The 24940-nt window shown below is 35.9% G+C and overlaps 1 protein-coding gene and 1 long non-coding RNA gene across 2 annotated transcripts; one reads left to right on the top strand and one right to left on the bottom strand.

The window, feature by feature from the left end:
• Positions 1 to 4865: 4865 nt before the first annotated feature.
• On the top strand, positions 4866 to 11024 carry LOC121384246. The gene is made up of 4 exons (XR_005959365.1): positions 4866 to 5471; positions 8530 to 8571; positions 8986 to 9034; positions 9732 to 11024. It is a non-coding gene; the product is annotated as an uncharacterized LOC121384246 (long non-coding RNA).
• A 300-nt stretch (positions 11025 to 11324) lies between these two features.
• LOC121383878 (putative nuclease HARBI1) lies at positions 11325 to 15856 on the bottom strand. Its single transcript, XM_041513975.1, has 4 exons — positions 15635 to 15856; positions 13862 to 14229; positions 12839 to 13096; positions 11325 to 11988 (listed from the first exon to the last, which is right to left on the bottom strand). The coding sequence occupies exons 1-4, from the start codon at positions 15854 to 15856 to the stop codon at positions 11772 to 11774; spliced, it is 1065 nt and encodes a 354-aa protein (XP_041369909.1). The 3' UTR covers positions 11325 to 11771.
• Between the last annotated feature and the right edge of the window lie 9084 nt (positions 15857 to 24940).

The following is a 24940-nucleotide window of genomic DNA, read 5'->3' as shown; positions in this document are numbered from 1 at the left end:
ATGGATGACGAGGTAAATGGTGAAGCCACATTATTTCACTTTAGGTATTCCAGAAAGCCATGCTTCACACTTGCTGTTAGTTGAGCTATGTCAATATCACCCGAGCCCGGGTTACACGGAACCTGCAGTGCATGCTGGGTAATCGACCAAATATTCCACTCACATCTGGATTCAGTTTCATTTTACAAGCAGAAACGTGTACAACTAGAAATGATTCGCCAATTGCAACTGTTCATTCTACAATATTAAAAGAAACTGATTTATCACCAGTTTCTATGAGGAGCTCACCAAACGAGGGCAGGATGTTACCATTGCCTTCAAGGAAATATTGTCTAAACCTTTTCTATATACGTAGCTGACTACATCTGGACCCATATTAAGAAAAAGGTGTAAATTTACGTATACGACTAGCACTTACGTCTGCCGTAGATTTACGTTTACGTGCAAGAAGCACCTTATTCTCGAAGATAGTCGTAAACGTAAACGTAACTTAGTTGGACGTAAATCTACGATTGTAACTCTCTCAGCGAGAATTTAAAAAAAAGCATTAGAAACGGCGGCTTCCGGGTAAATAACACATGCGCAAAACGCACTTTCGTTTGTCGTCTGCTAAAAATACAGGTGTCACATCGCGAACTATGGCAAGTATAAAAAAAACCAAGAAAACCGAATTGGTCCGATCTGGAAATGACAGTCCTTGCTGAAGGCATTTTTGATCGACTATCTGTCATCAAGGGCAAATTTTCACCTTCAAACAACAACGACAAGAAGAACGCCGCCTGGAACCAAATAACTGAAAAGTAATGTATCGAGAAATAATTCTTATGATTTGCTTTTCTTTATTGTACATGTAGGCCTATTAGTTGGATTAAATATTCAATATTTAATACTTTTATAATATATAATAGAAAAAAGTAAACATGTTACTATTATTATTATTAGTAGTAGTATTATTAGACCTATCTGTTGTGGTCTTGTCCGCATTTTGGTGGGGATGTGCATCAAGACACGAATTTTAGGACATTCTAAAAAAAAAATATATAATAACTTAGGAGAATTTTTGTTTTATACGTGGCTGTGTTCGGAGAATATCTTGTAATTAAAAAAGTGTACTATTTACGAATATGGATTTGAAGTGAAATTATGGTAAGATGTGTTATATTAATAGTGTACGAAGACAAAACAAGGGTACGTGTGAAAATGGAAAAGTGACTGAACATTGTCGAACTTAGTAAAAAATAACCACCCCAAAAAACAACAAACCAAGCCCCCCACCCCACCCCCTTATTTCTCGTCCCCACGCTCTTCCTTTATTGACTACTGCCTCTTTTAAAAAAAAGTTTTTGTTAAACCTGAAATGATCATTCACGTGTGATTTTCAGTAGCCTGTAATGAATATGCAATGTAAACAAACGTTATTTTCTGATATTAACTTAAACTTACTATAAGGCCAAGTAAAAAAAAGTTTGGTTCCTGTTACATGCCAAAAACAAATAGGGTAGGTAGGTAGGGAAAACTTCTTTTTTTCTCCCCCCCCCCCCATTTTCGAGCTACACTTTTTACACAGCCTTTTTATTATTTGTTAATGTTATTATTACTACTTCTACTTGATTTTTTAATAAAACGTACATGTATATACATAATTTATTTAGGGTCAATGCAGTAAGTTTTCTGTGCACAAGGACAGCAGATGAAGTGAAAAAAGATGGCAGGACGCACAGTCAGTTGTGAAGAAAAAAGAATGTTGCAGACTTAAAGATAGCAACAAGACAGGAGGGGGACCAGCCCCAGACGTCTTCTTCAGGCAATGGGAATTAATAGTATGTATTTTTATAATCTTAAAATATTAACCTTCTGGATACTGCAGGCAATATATTATATTGCGGCACACAACATGCATTGGCTTAACTAATTAAAATAAAAATTTGGCCGATTTTCACAATTGTTTTAGGAGAGACACACACTTATATATATATATATATATATATATATATATATACACACACACACATTAAAATTTCCATTAATTTTTCTAAATATTTCCTGAATAGTATAGCAGATTAATATATTAAAAGCTCTTTCTTTGTGTTACAGTGCAACTGACAATACATACTCTAATGAGAATCATTAATTATTTTCTATAAAAAAAACCCATGTCGAAACCTAGTCAAACCACAATCGGTATTAATGTAAACACCACCCAAGTCTAATACTACACGGTAAGGTTATAAACTACGATAACACTAAAATAGCACTATAATTTGTTCATTGGAAAAAAGTTTTAATATCAAAGATCTGATCCACAACATGGTTACACCCCCTCACAACTACAGCAGCAACACTGATCTTCCCGGCCTATTTCATTGCCAGTATTGCAGTAACAAAATGTACATCATGAACACAACGAAGATGTCAATAAAAATTAACAAAATAAGTTAACAAAAAGATCTCCATACTAACTATCCTCATAGCAGAGATATCAAAAGAAAACAACTATTTTCAGGAAAACAGTTTCCCTTTTGGTCGTCCATAAGGACACTGCACAGTATCTTTGCACTGTTGACAAAGAGGTAAAACAGGTTTGTATTTTTGCTTTTAAAGGTCTGATCCACAACATGGTTACACCCCCTCACAACTACAGCACTGCAGACGCTATTAAATGTGAAAAGAGTTGTCGTTTCTTAAGGTTTTGGGTACTACCAGTTCATTTCAAATGCCATGGATATCATCATATTTAATAATAAATACAGGGGTTATTTGTCAAACAAATGCAAAATATTGATAGAGTTGATGTCTAAATATTTAATTTAAGTAATCTTTTCAGCATAATCGGCTATTTTCATGTTTACTCTTTATGTTTAACATTGAATCGTAACTCGGTATTTCTAGAAGTTCGATTACGTTTTAGGGAATTCCCCTTCCAAAATAGACTGGAAATTTGTATCATTCTGCTTTTTAACAGTAAACTAGCGTAACATTTTGAAGATTGGATTCACAAGTTCCGAGTAGTTCCGAATGAGTACGAGAACACGTCCGAGAGCCAATCGGAACTCCTCGTACATTTCTACGAAATATAAACTCGGACACAATGCGTCACCATTTTGGACGGAACTTTTTTCAGTCACATGATCAAAACATGGCCATGGAGGTTCCATTAGACCAAATCAATTCCTATTGCCGATAATGTTAACGTTTACTAATAAAACTGATATAAGCAGCGTTTCAACACACCCAGGAAGTACAGCAATAGAAAGTGTGGCACCTCGCATCTAATCTAGCTGCAAGAAAATGGGGTGGGGGGGGGGGGGGGGGGGTGTCACGTATCATTTAAGAGATTTAATTTATGTTTTTAATAGCAACCGTCATTTTTGCTGAAAATTGCAGTTCCATTTTTGGGGGTACCCCGCATTAGTTTCAACCTCTGGTATATACTGCATAACAACTGTATAACAAATAAAAGTGTATTTATTTATTGTCAATGGATAATAGTATTTGCACAAATAATCAATGTCACATATTACTACCAATCACACCCACAGCTGCTTTTACTCCGTAAATATTTCACCACGCACCTCGAACTTTGACACGGTACTCTTTTCTTTGGTACTATGCAACCTGGAATATAATTGCTTATTCTGTGCTTCAGTGAATAGACAACTACATACAACAACAAATGCATCGAAGAGAATACGCGAGAATGATATAATACAAAAGATAACAGACACATTAGGCTTTAATCCTATTGACAGTTACAGAATATGTGACAGATGTGTAAATAAAATTATTAAATTCCAAAATAAATTTATTACAATTTCTTCAATTTTAACTATAATTAAATATGTTGAAGTAACCTTTTTCAAAAGTTTCTAAAACAGATTGAAAATACAAATCCATCACGAAACAATTTTTTAGTCGTCATATCTTTACCTTTACTCATGAACCACGGTTAAATCTATATCACAGTTAATGTGTGCAGTTGGCGAGCATGTTCCATAGAAATAGTGACAAGTCAGCTTTTTAAACAATCCAGCGTTTTCACATTTAAGGACAATTTCATCAAAACATCAGTCTGTTTAATCAGCTGTTTCTTGGTACAGATTGCCATTAGGTTCAGCTCCTCCAAAGAACTAAGTGGGGCTTTTTAAAATAGTTTATTGTGATACTGGACATTTAAAATACTAAACCATAGAACTCTTAAATGTTATAATTAAAATATTGCATTACACATGCGCTTGCATGCACCCACCCACCCACTGTCCATGTTTAGCAACATGTTAAAAAAATATTTTAAAGGTCCAATATCAGAGTTAAATTAAAATATTATGCTATTTTCACATGTGATTGTAATAAATAACTACAATTTACTCGATCCCACACATAATATTTTGCTTAAGTAACTCCAGAATAATAATTTTATAATTAAAAAAAAGTGTCAAAAGATGTTCCATATTTGATCGAACTACATTATGTTACGAACTTCGTCCTGACCGCGTCACCAAATACATGAAAATTCGGTGTATTCCTACAACTTGTGTCCGAGCCTACATCTAGCGTAGCGGAATGTGTCGAGGTGTTCCGATTGGTCCGAGAGCATGTTGTGTCAATGGCGTCTTCCATTTACAGAGTAGAATGTCAAAAATGTGCTCATTCAAATCAAATAATATTATTTAAATCAATTTCAAATGAAACGACATTCAAGGAATCGGAACACCTCGTCACATTCCGCTACGCTTGTATTTCGTGGAAATGTACGAGGAGTTCCGAATGGCTCTCGGAAGCTTTTTATTTGGAACTCTTCGGAAGTAAAATTGCGCGAAGTGTTCCGGGTCTTCTGGTAACGAGATCTTGGACTGACAGATCTCGTGGCATCTCTCTGCAGTTGTTTTTAGAGTCGACGAAAATTAGGATTGATAATAATGGATTATTAAATAAAACAGGTGGAAAAAAAGGGGGGAGGGGGGAGGTTAAAAAACTTTTTGGGTCGGCACCAAAAATCTAGGGACGGTCGGGTAACCGGAACCAAACCATTTTTTTTACTACGCCTAATGTTTATAAATCATCCACACTTATCATCTACACATGTCACCCATCTTTAAAGAAAATAGTAAATAGTTTTATAGTAAACAGCGTAAAGTCCTCCCACTTTCTTTGAAAAAAAAACCCGAAACATTCGGGACAAGAAACTTTATTTGTTATTATAATTTGTTTTTTTTACACAGCCTTTTTATTATTTGTTAATGTTATTATTACTACTTCTACTTGATTTTTTAATGAAACGTACATGTATATACATAATTTATTTAGGGTCAATGCAGTAAGTTTTCTGTGCACAAGGACAGCAGATGAAGTGAAAAAAAGATGGCAGGACGCAGTCAGTTGTGAAGAAAAAAGAATGTTGCAGACTTAAAAATAGCAACAAGACAGGAGGGGGACCAGCCCCAGACGTCTTCTTCAGGCAATGGGAATTAATAGTATGTATTTTTATAATCTTAAAATATTAACCTTCTGGATACTGCAGGCAATATATTATATTGCGGCACACAACATGCATTGGCTTAACTAATTAAAATAAAAATTTGGCCGATTTTCACAATTGTTTTAGGAGAGACACACACTTTATACACACACACACATTAAAATTTCCATTAATTTTTCAAAATGTTAACCTCGCAATTAAATACTATTATGTGACTGTTTATTATTTATATAACCACAGCAACATTTCTGTCACCATATCGTGAAATAATAAAGGTTTAATGAAAACTTTGTAATTATTTCGTATTCAAAGTCTATACATAGATGTTATCATAATGTTATAGGTGCTTCATCTTCATAAATCAAGGCTAATATTCGTTCCTCGTATTCAGCCTTGATACATGTCGTCAAGAAATCGTGCCACAAAATGCTTACATTTCATTGGATGCGATGAGATCTGATTGCAACGAATCGCAACGCTCCTTATAGATTCCCTTGTTATTGTAAACAAAGATGGCAGCGTCAGCGTCCGTGGAAACGTGTCGTGTTTGTCACGATATGTTAAAAAAAAGGTTTCGGCGGTTAATTTTTGATATTGCTTTCAAGATTGTCACATGTTACCGATGCTGTGATTGGTCAGCGATGTCATCGTGTAAGGGACATAATCGGTGTTACAAATTTTCTTCCAATATAGGGCGCTAGTAGTGGATATCAGTAATCTTGACTACATGTATCAAGGCTGAATACGAGGAACGAATATTAGCCTTGATTTATGAAGATGTAGGTGCTTAAGACACACCAGTGAAGGCATTTCCACAATGAGTAATAATTTCTTAATATTGAATGTTGTTACAGTTATACGTTATAATCATTATCCACATATGCTATATGTAGAAATCATAAAACCATCTTATTTATAATATTAATTTAAGACACCCACATGTATTGATTATTTAAAATGCACAACCAACCGATGCATACATATAATGATGAGGCACATTACATGTAAATGGTAGTAACTAAAAATAATTTGCATAACTTTGTTGTGTTATTTTTTTAAAGTGAATTGTTTTAATTTGTAAAAAAAATTCTTTTTAATATCAGTTGCTAATGGTATGTTATAATTTAAGACCATGTAAAACGAATCGAAATACGGTAATGCTTTTAATTTCCGGCAGTGCGTTACAACTGATGGGTTTTAGTGACGTCAAGTAATCCTATATTGTATGACAAGCAAAGGAATACGGAAATAAACATTTGAAAGATAACCAAGACAAAAATCAAATTTGAGACATTATAACCAGTAAGAGTGTCAAAATCATATTAATACCAAACTAAAACACAAAATGTGATAAATCTGAACATACATTTATACTAAACATATATATATATATATATATATATATATATATATATATATATATATATATATATATATACTTAACTCCAAAAGAAACGCGAATACGTAGATTGGAGGTTTTAGTGCACTCATTGAAATACGTCCCAAAGTTCTTAAAATAATCGTTTCTATGAAAAACTTAAACAATTCGTAAAGATGAGATTTCATGTTATTGACATGTTAAAAATCGAGGTCGCATTGTCATTTGAAATGTCAAGGCCATGGCGCTTCTTCAATGGCGTCACATGCCACTCAAACATGTCCACTAATAGCGGGTGTGTCCGCCATTGCTGGCCATGACCGCCGCACACCTCCTACCCATGGAGAGGAAGAGGTTCCTGATGAAGGCCCTGGGCACGTTGTTGTAGGTGTCCACGACGGCCTGGCGGAGCTGCTGCTGTGTCACCACGGGAGCAGGGCGTTGGTTCATCATGCGCTGAACCTCGTCCCACAAGTGCTCGATGGGGTTCAGATCCGGGCTTAAAGCTGGCCAGTCCATTGTGATGATGTTGTGCTGTGCCAGGAATGCCTGGGTGGCCCGTGCCGTGTGTGGCCTGGCGTTGTCGTGCTGGTAAACCATCTGACGGTGACCCGCGAAAAAAGGCACCACCACAGGCGTGAGCACTTCGTCGATGTAGCGCTGTGCTGTGACGCCCCTGCCGCGTCCTCGGCCGTTGTTGTCGAAGATGACAGGTTGTACACGACGTCCCCAGGATATGGCACCCCACAGCATGACGGAAGGCCCTCCCCAACGGTCCCTCTCCATAACACACGCATCTGTGAAGCGCTCACCTCGACGCCTCCACACCCTCATACGACCGTCGGCCCTATCTAAGCAGTAGCGGCTTTCGTCGGAGAAGACGATGTTCTGCCACTGTCGGTTCCGCCACTGTCGATGCAGAACAGCCCAGTTGTGTCGTGCAAGGCGGTGTCGCTGTGTGAGACGTTGTCCAATGTACGGTCGACGACAGTTCAGATGGATGGCGATCAGACGACGTCGTACCGTGGTGTAGGAAACGGGGCGGTTGTGGGTTCCCACTGTCTGCCGGGCTGTTGTGGTGGCTGGTACGAACCGATCACGCATGTGAGTTCGGACGATGTAACGGTCCTGGCGCTGTGACGTCACTCTGGGACGGCCGCTACGTGGACGGTCGACGACGTTGTTGTTCTGTAGAAATCGGTCTGTGAGACGGTAGATTGTCGAGACATGGACACCGAAAGCACGTGCAACCTGCCTGGCATCCATTCCGGCCTCCAAATTCCCCAAAGCTCTATGTCTGGAATCAGCGTTAAGTCGTGGCATCGTTGTATCGCTACTCGTAAAATGAGTTGAACATTGCTGTCTGGCGTTTCTTTTATACCCAGGCCTGGTAGTGTTTCACGTGCAATTCGCATCTTTCATGATCCACCCGTTTTGCATTCCAGATCGATTTTGGTCGTCAATTTCAGCACGTGCGTGACGTCACACTGTACTCGTGGAACGTGGAATTGGATACGCTGACAAGATGGCTATTGGTCAACTTAATCGATTTGTACATAGTTTATTCAAATGTGGGTTTTTTAATATTTTAAAATTTTCGCGTTTCTTTTGGAGTTAAGTATATATATATATATATATATATATATTTTGTTTGTTTGTTGATGTTGTGTTTCAGTTGGTGAATCAGCTTGTGATCCGATTGAAGGTTCAGTGGAAGGTATGTATTATGAGAATTACATGACAGTGAACATCAATACGTACTTCACATATTAAGTGTATTTCATCAACACATAAATAGGTATTACATTAACATTAGAATATTTCGATATCAAATCGTGTGCTACTGTGAAATTGTTTCATATTTAATAAGTCCATGAAGGCTGTCATTGAAGTATTCCATAGCACAAAATATTTTTAATAATGAAACAATACATTTATAGTTGTAAATATATAAAGAATGTCCTAAAATGAAGGCGTTAATATGTAAATGTACCAGTCGAAAACAAAAAAAAATTCAAAAGAAAAACCCATAACCAAAAACCTCGGACTATACATATGTGACCATAAATAATTATATAGAATATTAATAGTGAATACAATATTTGAAACACTATGTTGATTTGTTTTACAGAACACACCATTTTTGTCAATGTGAACTCAAGACCAAGGTGTTGAGCAAGGTATGTGTGACATATTAAGTGTGTGTGTGTGTGTGTGTGTGTGTGTGTGTGTGTGTGTGTGTGTGTGTGTGAGGGTGTGTATAAGAAATATTAATTAAATTTTGGTTGATTATTATTAAATAATATGAATGTTATACACAATAGTTTGCCTCATTATAAATGCAAGCTAAATTCACATATACATTTTCAGGTTGCTGAAAAAATATTTCAACGGACATTGATTGCAAGTGGATTATATAACCAATCCTGATATATCTGGAAACATGTCACAAATACAACTTTGTACATGGAGAAAATGCTAATATACAAACACTAAACAGTTGAAATGATCAAAACAATTTTAAAAAAACCTGTCACAATTTTATATTATTTATTCTCAAAAGTATTAGCCTGAATAATGAATTGATGCAGGAATAACTTCATACTGCCAGTAGCAATGTTAAAAACATGAGTCAGTAATAAATGAAATAATGTAAATGTGCTAAACTTTTCAATGTCTAAAATGTAAGAATAACTTAAAACTTTAATAATTTACAAGCATGTATGTAATAGATTTCATTAAATATTTATGTACCAGTTTAATGGTTAATCTTCTATACCTAGTGACTATTTATAATCCACATTACATAATTATGAGTCATAACATACAGTTCAACAAAGCATAAATGTACATTTGTAAAATAACTAAATGTTTCAGACTCACCAGTGAATATGACAAGACAAAATAACTAAATGTTTCAGACTCACCAGTGAATATGACAAGACAAAATAAGGGAATGAGCTATAAGAAAAGTGGTGAGTAAAATCGTAAAATCAGGGTTTCTGCCAGAGGGTAAAATCAGGGTTTCTGCCAGAGGGTAAAACGGGTATGGCGCCATACCCAAATTATTATTTTTTTAAGTTAACATTTTCACAAAATTAATTATTCTTATCATTATTGTATGATTTTCTTAACCCTAACCCTAAATGAAACCCATTTTCTTTGTTGGGGAGGCCCCCCTGACCCTCTGTTAACTGTGGCTGCATTCAATTTCATAGCGCCATACCCAAAAATTTCTTTCTGGTAGAAACACTGAAAATGGTTGTATTTCTTGCAGAAATTGTTTTTCCATTGACACATTTAATTGAAATCACAAATTCAAATTATTATGAAATATAACCATTAACCAATAAACACTGATATACATATTACATACATACAGTAGCAATAATTGTATGAAATGTCTGAAATGAGTAATAGTTGGGAACAAACTACCTCGCAGTGAACAGGTAAAATTGGGAGCAAACTGGTTTGTGGGTGCAATGTCCAGTACCCCCAAGACACATGCAGGCAGAGAAACAAAAACTTGTCCCACCCAATATCATTTGTTGTGGTCATTAATTCACCTTTATTCATGTCATATCTCGTTAAGAAATGCATGTCTTATTTAATTTCATATAATACTGACGTGTTATTTGAAAATTTCAGCAGAATGGATCTCAGAAGAGTTTCTAAATCTGAAACGTAGAAAAGTTGAGAATGAAGAAGCTTTCCATCAAGAACTTTGAAAAGTGCAGGCTCTTGAAGGTATTGCAGGTGTTATGGAGTCCATAGAAAACAATACGTCATCACCATACAATGTGTCTCCATTTATAAAATTTTAAACATTAAAAATATAGAGAATATTTTGTTAAAGCTGCAGTGTTTGGAATATTTTTTATTATTTAAGCATTTAGAATAGATGATCCAGTTCTGTTTGGTACATAACAGGTCCACCACATCGTTATATGCTCGGTTATCTACATTATCTAGGTCAACTGCAAACCCAATGGCCAGCTTGTTGTTCTTCAATTATCAGGACGCCAGTTGAAATGGGAATTTATGCGATTTGCGCAGACGCTGAGCTTCTCACGTGATTTTGAACAAATTTAATTGTCTTGATTGAGGGGTCGTCTTATACCTCCAAAATATATTTATATCCATAGAGGTATGGTACAATACCTTTCCAGGGTTCGGTGGGGGATTTGCCTTGAAATTTTGACAGTGACCAGCGGTTGGCATACGCGTTACATGTAAGGGGGTGTTAATAATTACGTAACGCTCTAGGGGTAGAGAAAGAGGGCGGTATGTTCGATATACGTAACATTTATGAAGACTAGGATCGATCCCCATCGGCGGGATTGTTCCAGCCAGTGCGCCATGACTGGTATATAAAAGGCCATGGTATGTGATATCCTGTCTGTACATATAAATGATCCCTTGCTAAAAAAAATTATATATATATATTTTTAACATGTATATAGGGCCATGTTCCCCCAGAAAATATATTTTCTAAAAGTGTAGTTGAACTTATATTTCATATTTGTGCATGATATTATTATATGGTAACCAGACACTGTAACTTTTAAGTTGTTTTGTGAAATATAACTGATACATCATCGAGTGACGTTTCCAATTATATTGCATAAGTCACAATACTATAATGAAACTGTTACAAATAAATAGTTATTCTACCTCGACTTTGGCCACACTTATACAGTGATAATCAGCAGTCATAGACCAACACAGGACTAGCTCCACCACTTGATTAAATCAACAATTTGTTTTTTTAGAATTATTTGGAAAATTTTATTTCAATAATTTCATGTAATTATTGATACTTTGCTGCAAAATAATTGTCCTGCATTTTTCTAAAGTTCAATAAATAATTAGGAAACAAATTCTGCTAGCCCAGTGACAGCATTAACATATTTCATATTAAAATCTATATATCAGTCTTGCTCTAATATTTTGAGCATTTCCCTGAGCATGCTCTCTTAAAATGTCATTGTGGCATCGGTTTACTACCTCTCCTCCATGCAAAACAGGGATCCTGTCCTCAATAGCTTTGCTGTGCAGTCTGAAGGCAGTCTCGATAATTTTTGCACATTTAAGTGGTGAATAGGCCAAGGCACCTCCAGTTTTATGGATACACCTGTAAATAAAAATAAGCGTTATGGAGGGTGACTGAGGGTGATATACTACAAATATTTTATTCACTACAAGTTTATCGATTACAGATAAGATACTTCAAATAAGAAATTTCATTTCATATGTAATTTTATTCGTTAAAAGGCCCAAGCAGAAGAAAACATGTTACAATAGTATAAAACTCATGATAGTGTCCTTAAAAAAAGACTTATTTTTAATATAACTCTAATGTGGACATCTTAAAATAACTGTTTGATAATGTTTAATTTAATACTACAGACAATTGTAGAATTAAAAGGTCATCCTATACTAGGCTGCCACAAGACCATATGAAACTGGCTTGACCAAGTTTCAGTTATTTTTACCAGATTTCTTCTTTTTACTGGGGGGGGGGGGGGGTCTAGCTATGGTCCTGTTTGTGCACTAAATAATCTTTCATTAATCTTATGAAGCTGACAGTGTTAACTTTTCCCCGCCCAACTGACCCATTTTTTAAATTAAATTTTAGGAATAGCTGTTCTGTTCAGTTGTTAACATCTAAAACAAATTCACATACATAGGTAAGCTAGGTATAATGACATTGTTATGTTCAAATTTCATTGCACCTTACAAATTAATTCTTACTATTTGTTACAAATTGAAATGTAATAAATAATAGTATTAGTTTACTATGCTGTGCAAAGTGATTTGTAGACTAGGTTGTTGATTAAAATTATATTTATATTACGCTGCATTTTTCCCTGTACCACATAAACCTTAGTTCACTTGAAATTATTTGTTGTGGTCATTAATTCACCTTTATTCATGTCATATCTCCTTAAGAAATCATTGCTGACTTTAGTTTTATGCTATACCTGAATCTTGACTTCAGTACACCAAACGATCTCTCAAAAGCAGTCCTTGTCTTGCAATGTGCGTTATTGTAACGCGTCTCTTGCTGGGTTTGTGGGTTGGTGAGTCGTGTCATCAACCATGTCTTCAGAGGGTAGCCAGAGTCACCGACAAGCCATCCTCCCTCAGGTAGGTTCTCCATGATATTCGAAACACCTGAGCTAGCCAGTATGAAGGCATCGTGGGTAGATCCAGGGAATTTGCAATTGATGTTAAGAAATCTGAATATGTTGAATGCTAATTAAATTAGTTTGAAATAATTTCAGTGCATTAGCAGAATGGATTGAATTAAAGTTAGTTACAATTAACATCCATGAACATAATGCCGAACAAAGTTTTGTAAAATATAGATATTTTTATTGATAACTATAAATAGTATGTGCTGGTATCCTTTTGTCATTACTTTGGAATTCAAACTATATTGTACACCTATAATAATCATGTAAAATTTGCATGCGTTTGTTTTTCTCAAAACACAAGCCGATGATTACTTAATCAGTGTGCTCTAGTAGTGTCGCCGCTGCGCGTGCTGTAACCTCACCGTGGTGCAGGGGTGTAACATTCTCTTTGAGAATGGCCAATACAGCACACATTGAAGTTTAGAGTAAAAGTCAGTATCTCTCTGTGATATTTGTATTTTGCACAGTTCTTTACACTGTTTTTATTTATATCTTGAATTTTTCTGTTGATGTTGATCATCACCTTATTTGTTTCCATTACCATAGTTTGACACCCAATAGCCGATGTATTTTTCGTGCTGGGGTGTCGTTAAACATTCATTCATTCATTCATTCATTCATTCTAGTAGTGTCTTTAAACAAAACAAACTCAAAACATGATTTGGTACTATAATGAAAATGCATTATCATTTACTGAAAGAAATGTCTAAAAGATTGATACTGCCTTGTAAATGTCATGATATATTGTTATGTAATATGAGAATTGGTATGAATGATCTATGCGATAGGTATTTTTGAATCGCATACCTCATGTTAGCATCCTCAACACCTTGTATATTAAGTGAGTGGTAACCCTTCCGGCACACGTAGATTTTTTCATCATCACCTGCCATTCCCTGGATAGAGATCAGCGTACCATCTAATGCTCCCACAACGTTCGGAAATCCACATATGTTATAAAATGCTCCTTTAATACTTCTTAGGTCTGCTGCACCTTCAGGGAAGTTAATATTGTCTAGTCTTCTGCACAATGTCAAGCAAACATTAACAGAACTCTGTGAAATTCCATGAATGTCGCCAGTTTCAGACTGAAAATTCCCCTTTGCTAAAAAACGAAGTGTTGCCAACACCTGAAAGACATGAAGAAGAAGAAAATGAAAAAAAACCCCAACATTAATACAAAGTTATTGATGGTGGCAGGTTTTAAAATTTTAAGTGAAAACAGCATATCAACAGACAAAGAAAACGCCACATACGTCTGTCTATTGAGGTGTGAATTAGTAGGCTACAGTATTTAAAATAAAGTTAATGTCAATAACAGCAACATACTGATAACTGTAGGTTTTATTGTTTTAATGATTTTATTATGCACAACGCACATGCACCTAAACTTTTGGCTAGGAGCTGTAGGGACATGCATTTACCTGTCTTTACATCTGACCTCTGACCAGGGACAGTGACGATCAACCAATAGACTGGCCAGCTGTGTTTGACCCAGTTGGTGGCTATTCACTGTCACTCACCTGACATTTCTTGACACATCACGAGCTGCACAGGCCACGCACTCATCTGCTTTCAATCTTACACTGGAATAATTGGTGAGTTATATTTCTACTTTTCTAATTCACTTTACTATTTTACTAACATATAAAGTACAGTTTATAAATTACAAATAAGGTTTAAATAAATAACTACTTCAATTAACATTTACTTTGATAAAGGAATAAACTGAATTAATGTAAGTATTAGAATTTGGGCGTGGCACTTACGCTGTAACAATAATGGATATTCCTATAGCCAAGCCATAATTAAATGAGTCGTTATTATTGTTTTAGAAATGTATGTGAATAGTGTGTATGTGTGTATATTAAATTAGAAATGTATTCGTTTTAGTTTACTTGTTTCTTGTAGACGTTTGACGCTTTTTCATCATGTTACCGCCCTAAAGCCCACAGCTAAAGGTATTGGTATTTCAATGGGTCTAGGTAAACCGTATCACCTGTGGAGATAATGTTTTGTGTAGCTTACCTTTATTTTATTATACTGTATATCGCCATATGTGTAATTGTTTGCTGTAAATAATGATTTAAGATTATCGGCGATTGATTAATGTTCAGTTGTTTAACGTACGGTAATTCTGTATGTGTATTATGTCTATATTTGATGTTTACTGTGGCGATGTTAACTATTGCTCAGTGTATCGTTCTTTCTTTTGTTCAAGCGATTTGCTATTATTTGTAGATAATAACTAGACTGCAGAGTATTTATATATATTTTAATGCGTTTGGTGTTTTAAGACTGTTTATGTATAGTGTGAATGTATTTTAATAATGCTATTTTTGCTTATAGGGTTTGTTTGACTATATATCCTTATTCTCCGGAATAAAGAACCCTGTTAAAATATCTTCACCGAGTCCAGTTGTCTTTTCGGGGAAGTAACAACTGTATATTGTGTTTGAACCACTTTCAGTTTTGCATGGATACAATATCGTAGGTAACAAAATTGAAGGTCACTATTTCAAACGTAACAAAATAAAATGTCACCGGTTTCACCAGGGCAGGTAAATATTATTTACATACCTGAATATGCACTGGCAGCGCACAACATCTCGATGTTGGTCTTGCAACATCATTCTTTATCAGTTCGATGAGCTCGATAATACTGTTCCTTGGAAACCAGTATTTGGAAATTAATTCAAAATCGTTACTGGAGTCTAAAACCTCCGTTCGTTCACGAAAAATACGTTCTATCCGTGGGCGTTCGGCATCTCGAACTGCTTCGATTACTACAAGTGCTGCCATTTCCCTCAAATAATTGTAAATAACTGCGATCGTGCATGATTTATTATATGTACACGACTTACGTGCAGCGTTAGTTGTAACCGGAGGCACTCTTATATTTACGTCCAACTTTACACGTAACTTACGTTTACGTTGTTTCGTGAATAGCTCTTCAGTCGTAGATTTACGTTTACGTGTAAAACTAGACTTACGATTTTTTGTGACTATGGGTCCTGGCTTGTAAGAACGTTGCCAAGTGGACTTCCTTTCTTCCATTCCTTTAGTAGTTGTCACTTTAAATCTGCTTTTCATAGAAATGTTTGTAATGAAGCAGCCTCTATAAAATATTCTAACTGATTTTTGATGCGGATGCGTATGGTACTTATGTATTACTAACCCAGTACAGGAGTTAATGTTGCTGATATTAGACATGTTAATACGTTCAAAATCACAGAATATTTGACTCGAGTTTCCTCAGGATTTATTTAAAGCAGCTCAACATGAACATGTGTTCCAAAGGATATAGCTCACCAAGCAGACTGCACATGGGGTCCAGCTTCAAGTCCTACTTAAAGAAGTATGCACCACAATATGGACAAATATTCCACTCATTACAAAGTTGCCAGAAAATAATATAACACAGAAGCAATATAAAACGTTACGTACTATCAACAGCAAGCGGTATCACGATGGACTAGGGACTGGGTTTAGCTCAGTCTGTTGAGTGCTCGCTTGAGGTGACTGTCTTCTTCTCGTTCCAACCAGTGCGCCACAACTGGTCAAAGGCCGTGGTATGTGCTTTCCTGTATGTTTGAAAGTGCATATAAAGACCCCTTGCTGCATTAGGGAAAATGTAGCAGGTTTCCTCTGATGACTACATGTCAGAATTACCAAATGTTTGACATCCAATAGCCGATGATCAATTCATCAAAACCAAACTTTAAAATTTAAACCACGTGCCCCCAAAGAATTAAATTCGCAAAGACTGAATCTGACAAAATATCCAGTCAAGAATATGGAATAAAACCAAGTCATTTGTGGAACAAGTCCTGGTCAATGAAGCAAATAAGATTTTACGTGTTTGGCACGTAATAGCCACGTTATGTCCGTCTAAACACACATTTCCTATTTCGTTCTGCTCTGGAATTTTGTTTTGTTCGGGGCCAGCCATATTTAAAAAAAATATATATATATTTTTTTTTTTCTGTATAAAATATTAGTGGCTGTATATTAAACGTGTTTCTGATCGTTCTAATATTTGTACTAGGTTTAAAATAATTTTTTTCGTTTCTGATCGTTCTAATATTTGTACTAGGTTTAAAATAATTTTTTTCGTACGTACGGAATTATTTGAAGATAAAATCCAGTTTGGGCTTCTTACAAATATTAAGACGACCAGAAACACATTGAATATACAGACACTGATATTCTTATGAATGAAAGGCCGATGGGCGGAGCCTAACCTCACTTCTGAAGGAACCAAGTGTTTTTTAGACAAAATTGCACACGTTTTCGGTGATAATGGCATGAAAATTATTCAGTGAATACGATTAAGCGATATAGGTAGAAATATTATTATTCTAGGAATCGATTGATATAAGTTTTGTGGTGTAAATGTATTTTTTATATTTTAGCGATGGGTGTGTGTCTGATCGATCTTCGTTTCCTACCGTCTCTCTAGACATGAACAACGGCGTTGCGCGCATCGATGTTCCATCGACTAGTACTCATCATACACCTATAACCACAGATCAGGACCCGAACGCCCGTGGTTCCTACATGGTCCTGTATGCATCTGTATGCAAGATATGGTCCGGACAAGAAAAAGTTAACAGACGGACGTACTGACGGATGGACGGACAACGCTATACCATAATATTACCCATCATTGATGGGCGTATAAAATGACAACAACAATAACGACTACCCATTTATAAACGCACACAATGAAGTTTATTCCAAGAAACCTCTTTTTAACATGAACTAATAATACATTTCGCATGGCTAGACAGGGCCAATTAAATACATGTATTTATGTTAACCCAAGTTAATATATTCATATAACTAATATATCCTGGCACGGATCCAGGATACTTTACAAGGTGGGGTTGTGGGTCCAAAATTACTTATCCATGTACATAAAGGAAGGAAGGAAATGTTTTATTTAACGACACACTCAACACATTTTATTTACTGTTAAATGGCGTTGGACATATGGTTAAGGACCACGCAAATATTAAGAGAGAAAACCCGCTGTCGGCACTTCATGGGCTACTCTTTTCGATTAGCAGCAAGGGATCTTTTATATGTTAATCAGTAGATGTAAGGTGGCTATAGGGCGTCGGCGGTTTCGGCCGTAGGTTTGGTTTAGGTCTGTTCTGGAGTCCCACCCCCGCCCTCTCCCGGTTTCCCTGATGGGTCACACTGAAGTTCCGGATATGAGCAGTTATCCTTTAATTACCCAATAAATAAACCTGTATGGCTCGGGCCCAACCTCTCCTTCTTTCCTACAGGGCTTAAATTTCTCTTAATTGTAATCTATATTTTATTAATTTTATCTTTTTGAACTGCCCGCTCTAAAATTGGCATCTAAAATATTAATTTTTAAAATTATTTAGGGTTATATTGTTATTTATTTTTGGACTTGTGCTTTTAAATTTAAATATTACTAAAGTCCCTAGTCCCAATTTTGGTTTAAAAATCTAAATTGTCCCTTAGTATTCTGTCCTGGACCAAGCCACTGGCTATCCAGAGACTTGGCCCGCGACCGAAATGCCTGAAACCTTAGAGGTATATGGGCATGTTAAAAATACTCACTCACACATACATACTCACAGACGGCCGCTGTTATCAATATCCGAGCTGAAGAATCACTCTCCTCACTTTTTCTAAGCCAGGGCCACTAATCTTTCACCCCTGCTTGACCAATAAACTTGTCATTCTTTTTAAATAACTTGATTAAGTTGCTTAAAGAAACACATATGCCTCACTGTCCTACTTCAGACATGGGGGCTGCCATCTTGGATGCAAATGGCCAATGATCTAATCTGATTGGTCGGAATAGTTACTAGGTTTGGGCATGGCATAAGTACCAAATGAAAGCACTTGCTAGGTTTCAACAGGTTGATACACCAGGGCTGTAGCTAGGATTTTCTGTTTGGGGGGGGGGGGGGGGGGGCGCAACTGAGTAGTTAATAGTTTAAAACTCCTTAAACGGTTAAGAAGAGATTTTTCTTTCTGTTTCTATAATACTTAACGAATTTTTTTCGGCCCCCCCCCCCCCGCTAGCTACGGCCCTGTACACGGGAAATGAGTGATACATTTGCAACAACAAGTATGTAAATATGAAGCACGTAACCTAGTAATTACAAAATTGGTATCAACTTAAAGTTACATTCTCTGGTTACCATATTATAACATCATGTACAAATGTGAAATACAAGCTCAAATGCACTTTTTAAAAAGTCGTGTGTGTGTTCGCTATGAACGGATATCGCCGCCTGTGCTCGGCAAAGCACAAACGACAGCATGTTAACAGTTAACACGTGCGTTTGCCGATTTCAAATTGTAGGGATCGTCTCAAAAAATTAAAAGAGAAATCTTGCGCTGTACGAAGAACGTTCGGTTGAGGATACGGTACTAGAGTCTTTAGTTAAAACCGGTTTGATCTTAACAACGTATTATTGACAGTCGTACCTTCCTATTTCAGAATTGATATTTTATAAAGTGTTAGTAGAACTTTCAAAGTTTAGTTTGTATACTAGTAACACATTAATCATGTATATATTTTAAAAATAAAATATACTAACGTAGACAATCAACGTTTTCACTTCTTAATTTTACGTGTTAAAATCGACAAATTGAAATAAATATTATTTCGTTTGGAAAGGGTAAAGTTACGGGGGGGGGGGGGGGGGTGTTTAAAGGGACAATCCTGAGTTTGCTGCAATGTTTTAAGATGTTATTGAGTAATAAAATATTTCTACGATTAAACTTACATATTAAATATATTTTCTTGTTTAGAATATTAGTGGCTGTATATTAAACGTGTTTCTGATCGTTCTAATATTTGTACTAGGTTAATTTTCATTTTATTTCCTAAAAAATATTTTTTCGTACGTACGAAATTATTTGAAGACAAAATCCATTTTAGGCTTCTTACAAATATTAAGACAACCAGAAACACATTGAATATACAGACAATGTAATTTCTTTCGTTTGAGATCCGAATTAGAAAGAAATTTATTTCTCCTAGTATACGGAAATAAACAAGGGCGGTAATATGTATTTATAGAGGGCGTTATGTATGTGGTATAAAAGGCAATGTATCATGTGATGAGTTCTCTCAGTTCAGTGGTCGGCAGTCAGAATGATGAGCGAGCAACAGGATATCAACGAGAAACTGGACGCCATCTTGAAAAAAGTTGAGTCGACTAAGCTTGAATTAGAACAGTCTGTGGCGCAAAGTATTTTTAATGTTCGAGAAGAATTTGTTTTTAATTCTCGCGAAATCAAAAAACTGAAAACAGAAAAGGAATATAAATGGTCTCGAGAAGGAAACAAAATTCAGTTTCAATTTAATTCCGAAACACTTTAAAATTTAGCACAAATTCAATTTGCTATTAAGTATAATAAATTGGAATACGCTTCTGAAATTCTTGATATTGAAAGCAAAAGGTTAGAGCAGAGGAATAAACACATTAAGATTGCGGATACTTCGGAGGGAGGATGGGAAACTGTTAGGCAGTATGTATCTAATGAACTTGCTTCTGATTCAGAAGACGATAAACGTTTATCGAGAGCGGAGAAGTCGGCTGTGTTGAAATTAAAAGCCAAGCGCTCACGTTTTGCACGTTCTACATCGGTTAGTAGATCAACAACACGTCATGCGGTAGGAATGTCCAGTGCTACGCCTTCTACTTGTGCTATTTTTCAGCCAATCAGCAATCAGACCTTTCGGATCAGAGGTCAGCGATTCACTGATAGAGCGGGGTCGTGTTATCATTGCGGAGAGTTCACTCACTGGAGAAGGGATTGTCCATACGTCAATTCAACGCAAGCGAAAACTGGACCAGGGCGTGGCAGTGCAACGATTAGCCAGTAACAGTGAAGTTGACGTCAAGAAGGAAGAAATACAAGATAAGTATGATAATGAAACGTTGCTTACTGATGAATATTTTGAATATGAACAAGGTTTGGCAGAGATTATTGTCAAAGGTAGACTAAAAACGAATATTGAATTTTGGAGAGAAACTGGAGCTATTGAATTTGTAAAAGATATTGTTAAAAATGGTTATAAAATACCATTTTATACCACACCATTGTCAATGGAAATTAAGAATAACAAATCGGCTCTTGAAAACAAAACGTTTGTTACTTCAGCCATAAATGATTTAGTGTCGAAGGGTTTGGTTGTGAAATGTGAAACTAAGCCAAATTCAGTTAATCCTCTTTCTGTGTCTGTTCAGTCATCTGGCAAAAAGAGATTAATATTAGATTTGAGTTTGGTTAATAAACATATTAAAAAAGCTTCAGTTAAGTATGAAGACTGGAGAACTGCTTTAATGTATTTGCAACAGAATGATTGGATGATAAAATTTGATATTCATTCGGCATATCATCATATTGACATGTGATCGTCATACAGAATTTTTAGGATTTGCTTGGAATGAAAATGCGGAGAAAGTGTATTATAAATTTACAGTTTTACCTTTTGGTTTAAGCTCTGCGCCATATATTTTAACAAAAATAACACGTCAATTAGTAAAGAAATGGAAGTATGAAGGAATCAAAATCGTAACTTTTCTTGATGATGGCATTTTGTTTGGATCATCGGAGCAAAATATGTATAAAATGGGAGGAATGGTTAAAGGTGATTTAATTAAATCTGGATTTGTTCCGAAGGTTGAGAAATCTTTATGAACCCCTTGTCAAGTTTTGGATTGGTTAGGGTTTACTGTTGATACTAAAATCATGGAAATGTCTATTCCTCAGAGAAAAGTTACTAAATTATTAATGAGCATTAATTTGCTATTGAAGCATAATGGTAGACTTTCTGTGAGGAAAGTTGCCTCTGTTGTGGGGCAAATAATTTCGATGAAAATGGTTATAGGATCTGTAAGTCAGCTTATGACTAAATCTCTGAGTAGTGATATACTGTTAGCCAAACACAGGAATGATAAGATTGTAATATCGGCTAGAAGTAGGGAGCAATTGAAGTTTTCGAATGATAACATTCAACATCATACCACAAATAAATTACAGACTCATTCTAAAGTTACGCGTATTGTATTCAGTGATGCAAGTAATACTGGCTTTGGAGGATATTGTGTGTCTGTTGATAATACTGAATCTCAAGGTCAGTTTGAACTCGTTGATCGAGACAAAAGTTCCACTTGGAGGAGTTGAAAGCTGTGTTACTAGTTTTACAGAGTTTGCTTCCGTTTCTAAAGATGCAGAAAGTTAAGTGGTTTACAGATAATCAGAATGTTGAATCTATAGTCAGTAAAGGCAGCATGAATTTACATTTACAGGATATTGCACTTCAGATATACACGATGTGTTTAAAATATCACATACAGATTGATATGCAGTGGATACCTAGATTAGAAAATGAGAAGGCAGACTACTTAAGTAAAATTGTCGATTATGACGACTGGAGTGTAGCGGACTACGTGTTCAAACAGTTAAATGAATTATGGGGAGTAAACGAAGTTTATAGATTTGCATCATATTACAACAAAAATGTTGAATGTTATTTTTCTAGATATTGGAATCCTGGGTGTGAAGGAGTTGATGCGTTTACGTATAATTGGAAAGGTGTTAATAACTGGATTGTGCCTCCTGTCTGTCTGGTTGCAAGAGTCAGTAAGCACATGTCAGAATGTAAAGCTTATGGAACTCTTATTGTTCCAATTTGGTATTCTGCTAGTTTCTGGCCTTTATGTCCTAGGTCACAGTTTATATCACAAGTTTATGAGTGGAGATATTTATCGAGAGTCAAGGAAGCTTACGTGGAAAGTCGGCATGAATGTGGTTTGTTCGGTGTTCTCGATTTACACTTTAATATGATAGGAGTTAGATTCTAATGAGATAATTTGTTTTTCAGGTTTATTTGAAAGTGTGTTTAATGATGAAATGGAATAAATGCCAATTAATTTAAAAGCGACAGTGGCTGAATTGCCGGCATTTCTTTCTAATGCACGAGCCGAATCTACTAATAAGAAATATGAGTATGGTATTGCAGCATGGAGGAAATGGGCAGTAGCCAATGGGATGTTGTGTAGATTACCAATACTTCCATTGAAATGTGCTATTTATTTGTTATATTGTGTTCAACAGAACCAAACTTTAGGTTCAGTTTTAACTGCTTTTCGGAATATGACTAAATGTAGAAGTGGATATATTTTGCGGGAGAAAAATTGTCCAATGTCTTATACTAGACTTAGAGAAGTGTTTTTGGAAGCATTTGAACCATATGTCACAGACATAAAAAAGTGTGGTCTGCATAGTTTAAGAGCCGGTGGTGCTACAGCAGCAGCTAATTGTGGCATTCCTGATAGAATGTTTAAAAGACATGGTCGTTGGAAAAGCGAAAATGCTAAGGATGGTTATATTAAAGATACTTTGGAAAATCGATTAAAAGTTTCACTTTCCCTGGGTATTTAGGCTTTCTTTGATCCTCATATTCGGCACTGACTGTATGCAATTATATGGTGTTTGTTTCTTGTATATGGGCCAGAATGATTATTGTAAAGGGGGGGGGGGGGGGGGGGGGGGGTCTAGGAGAAATGTAATTTCTTTCGTTTGAGATCCGAATTAGAAAGAAATTTATTTCTCCTAGTATACGGAAATAAACAAGGGAGGTAATATGTATTTATAGAGGGCGTTATGTATGTGGTATAAAAGGCAATGTATCATGTTTTGAGTTCTCTCAGTTCAGTGGTCGGCAGTCAGAATGACGAATACATTATTATATTATATTTTATAACTGTACTTGGGCTGTTAAGGGTTGGCGAACCTTTATAATACGTAGTAAGTTTAGAACAGAGTTCTCAGACTGACAGTCTTTATAATATGTTTTGTTTTTAATTATACATTATAACATACAAATAATTTTTACATGTTGCAGATTATTATCGGACTTGGTCCTAAAGGAGGTTGACGAACCCTTAGAATACGTGTTGAAGAGTCTGTTGATGTCGTGAGACTGACCAAGTCTTGATAATATAGTTAAGGTTGTTGTTATAATAAAGCTCGTCTGGTCATATTCGGCACTGACTGTATGCAATTATATGGTGTTTGTTTCTTGTATATGGGCCAGAATGTTTATTGTAGGGGGGGGGGGGGGGGGGGTCTAGGAGAACTGATATTCTAAACAAGAAAATATATTTAATATGTAAGTTTAATATTTTATTAGTCGGAAACATCTTGCAATGCAGCAAACTCGGGAATGTCCCTTTAACGACATAAACGATAAAGCATATTAATTTAATAATCATCCGACCCCATACAACCGTAAATAAAATGTGTTGAGTGCGTCGTTAAATAAAACATATCCTATCCTTCCATTTGCTGTTGGATGTCTATTTTTTTGGTAATTTTGACATAATATAATCTTAGAGAGGAATCGGGTGCATGTGCAGGGGGAGGGTATTGGAGGTCGAAACCCTTACTTGCCCAAGCATAAAAAAAATTGAAATGTATTTTTGTTTGTTTGTTGTTGGGTTTTTTTGGTGGGGGGGAGCATGGCCCCATATAAACTTCGCTCAACAGTCTATAACCCCAACCCCGCTGAAATCCTTGCACACGCTCTACATTTTTTTTTTTAGCAAGGGATCGTTTATATGTACCATTCCACAGACAGAATATCACATACCATGGTCTTTTATATACCCACCGATGGGGATCGATCTTAGACTGACCGCGCATTTCCAAAAAACACCTTTTCAGGTCTAAGTAATGAATAAAAATAACATATAGTCTTGAAAAATGTTATGTAAATCGAACACAGTACCCTCTTCATCTACCCCTAGAACGTTACGTATTTAGTGACACCCCCTTACATGTAACGCAAAATTTCAAGGCAAATCCCCCACCCACCGA

This window comes from Gigantopelta aegis, chromosome 10 (genome assembly GCF_016097555.1).
Source record: "Gigantopelta aegis isolate Gae_Host chromosome 10, Gae_host_genome, whole genome shotgun sequence".
NCBI classification, from domain to species: domain Eukaryota; kingdom Metazoa; phylum Mollusca; class Gastropoda; order Neomphalida; family Peltospiridae; genus Gigantopelta; species Gigantopelta aegis.
This window is presented reverse-complemented; position numbering and strand designations above follow the sequence as displayed.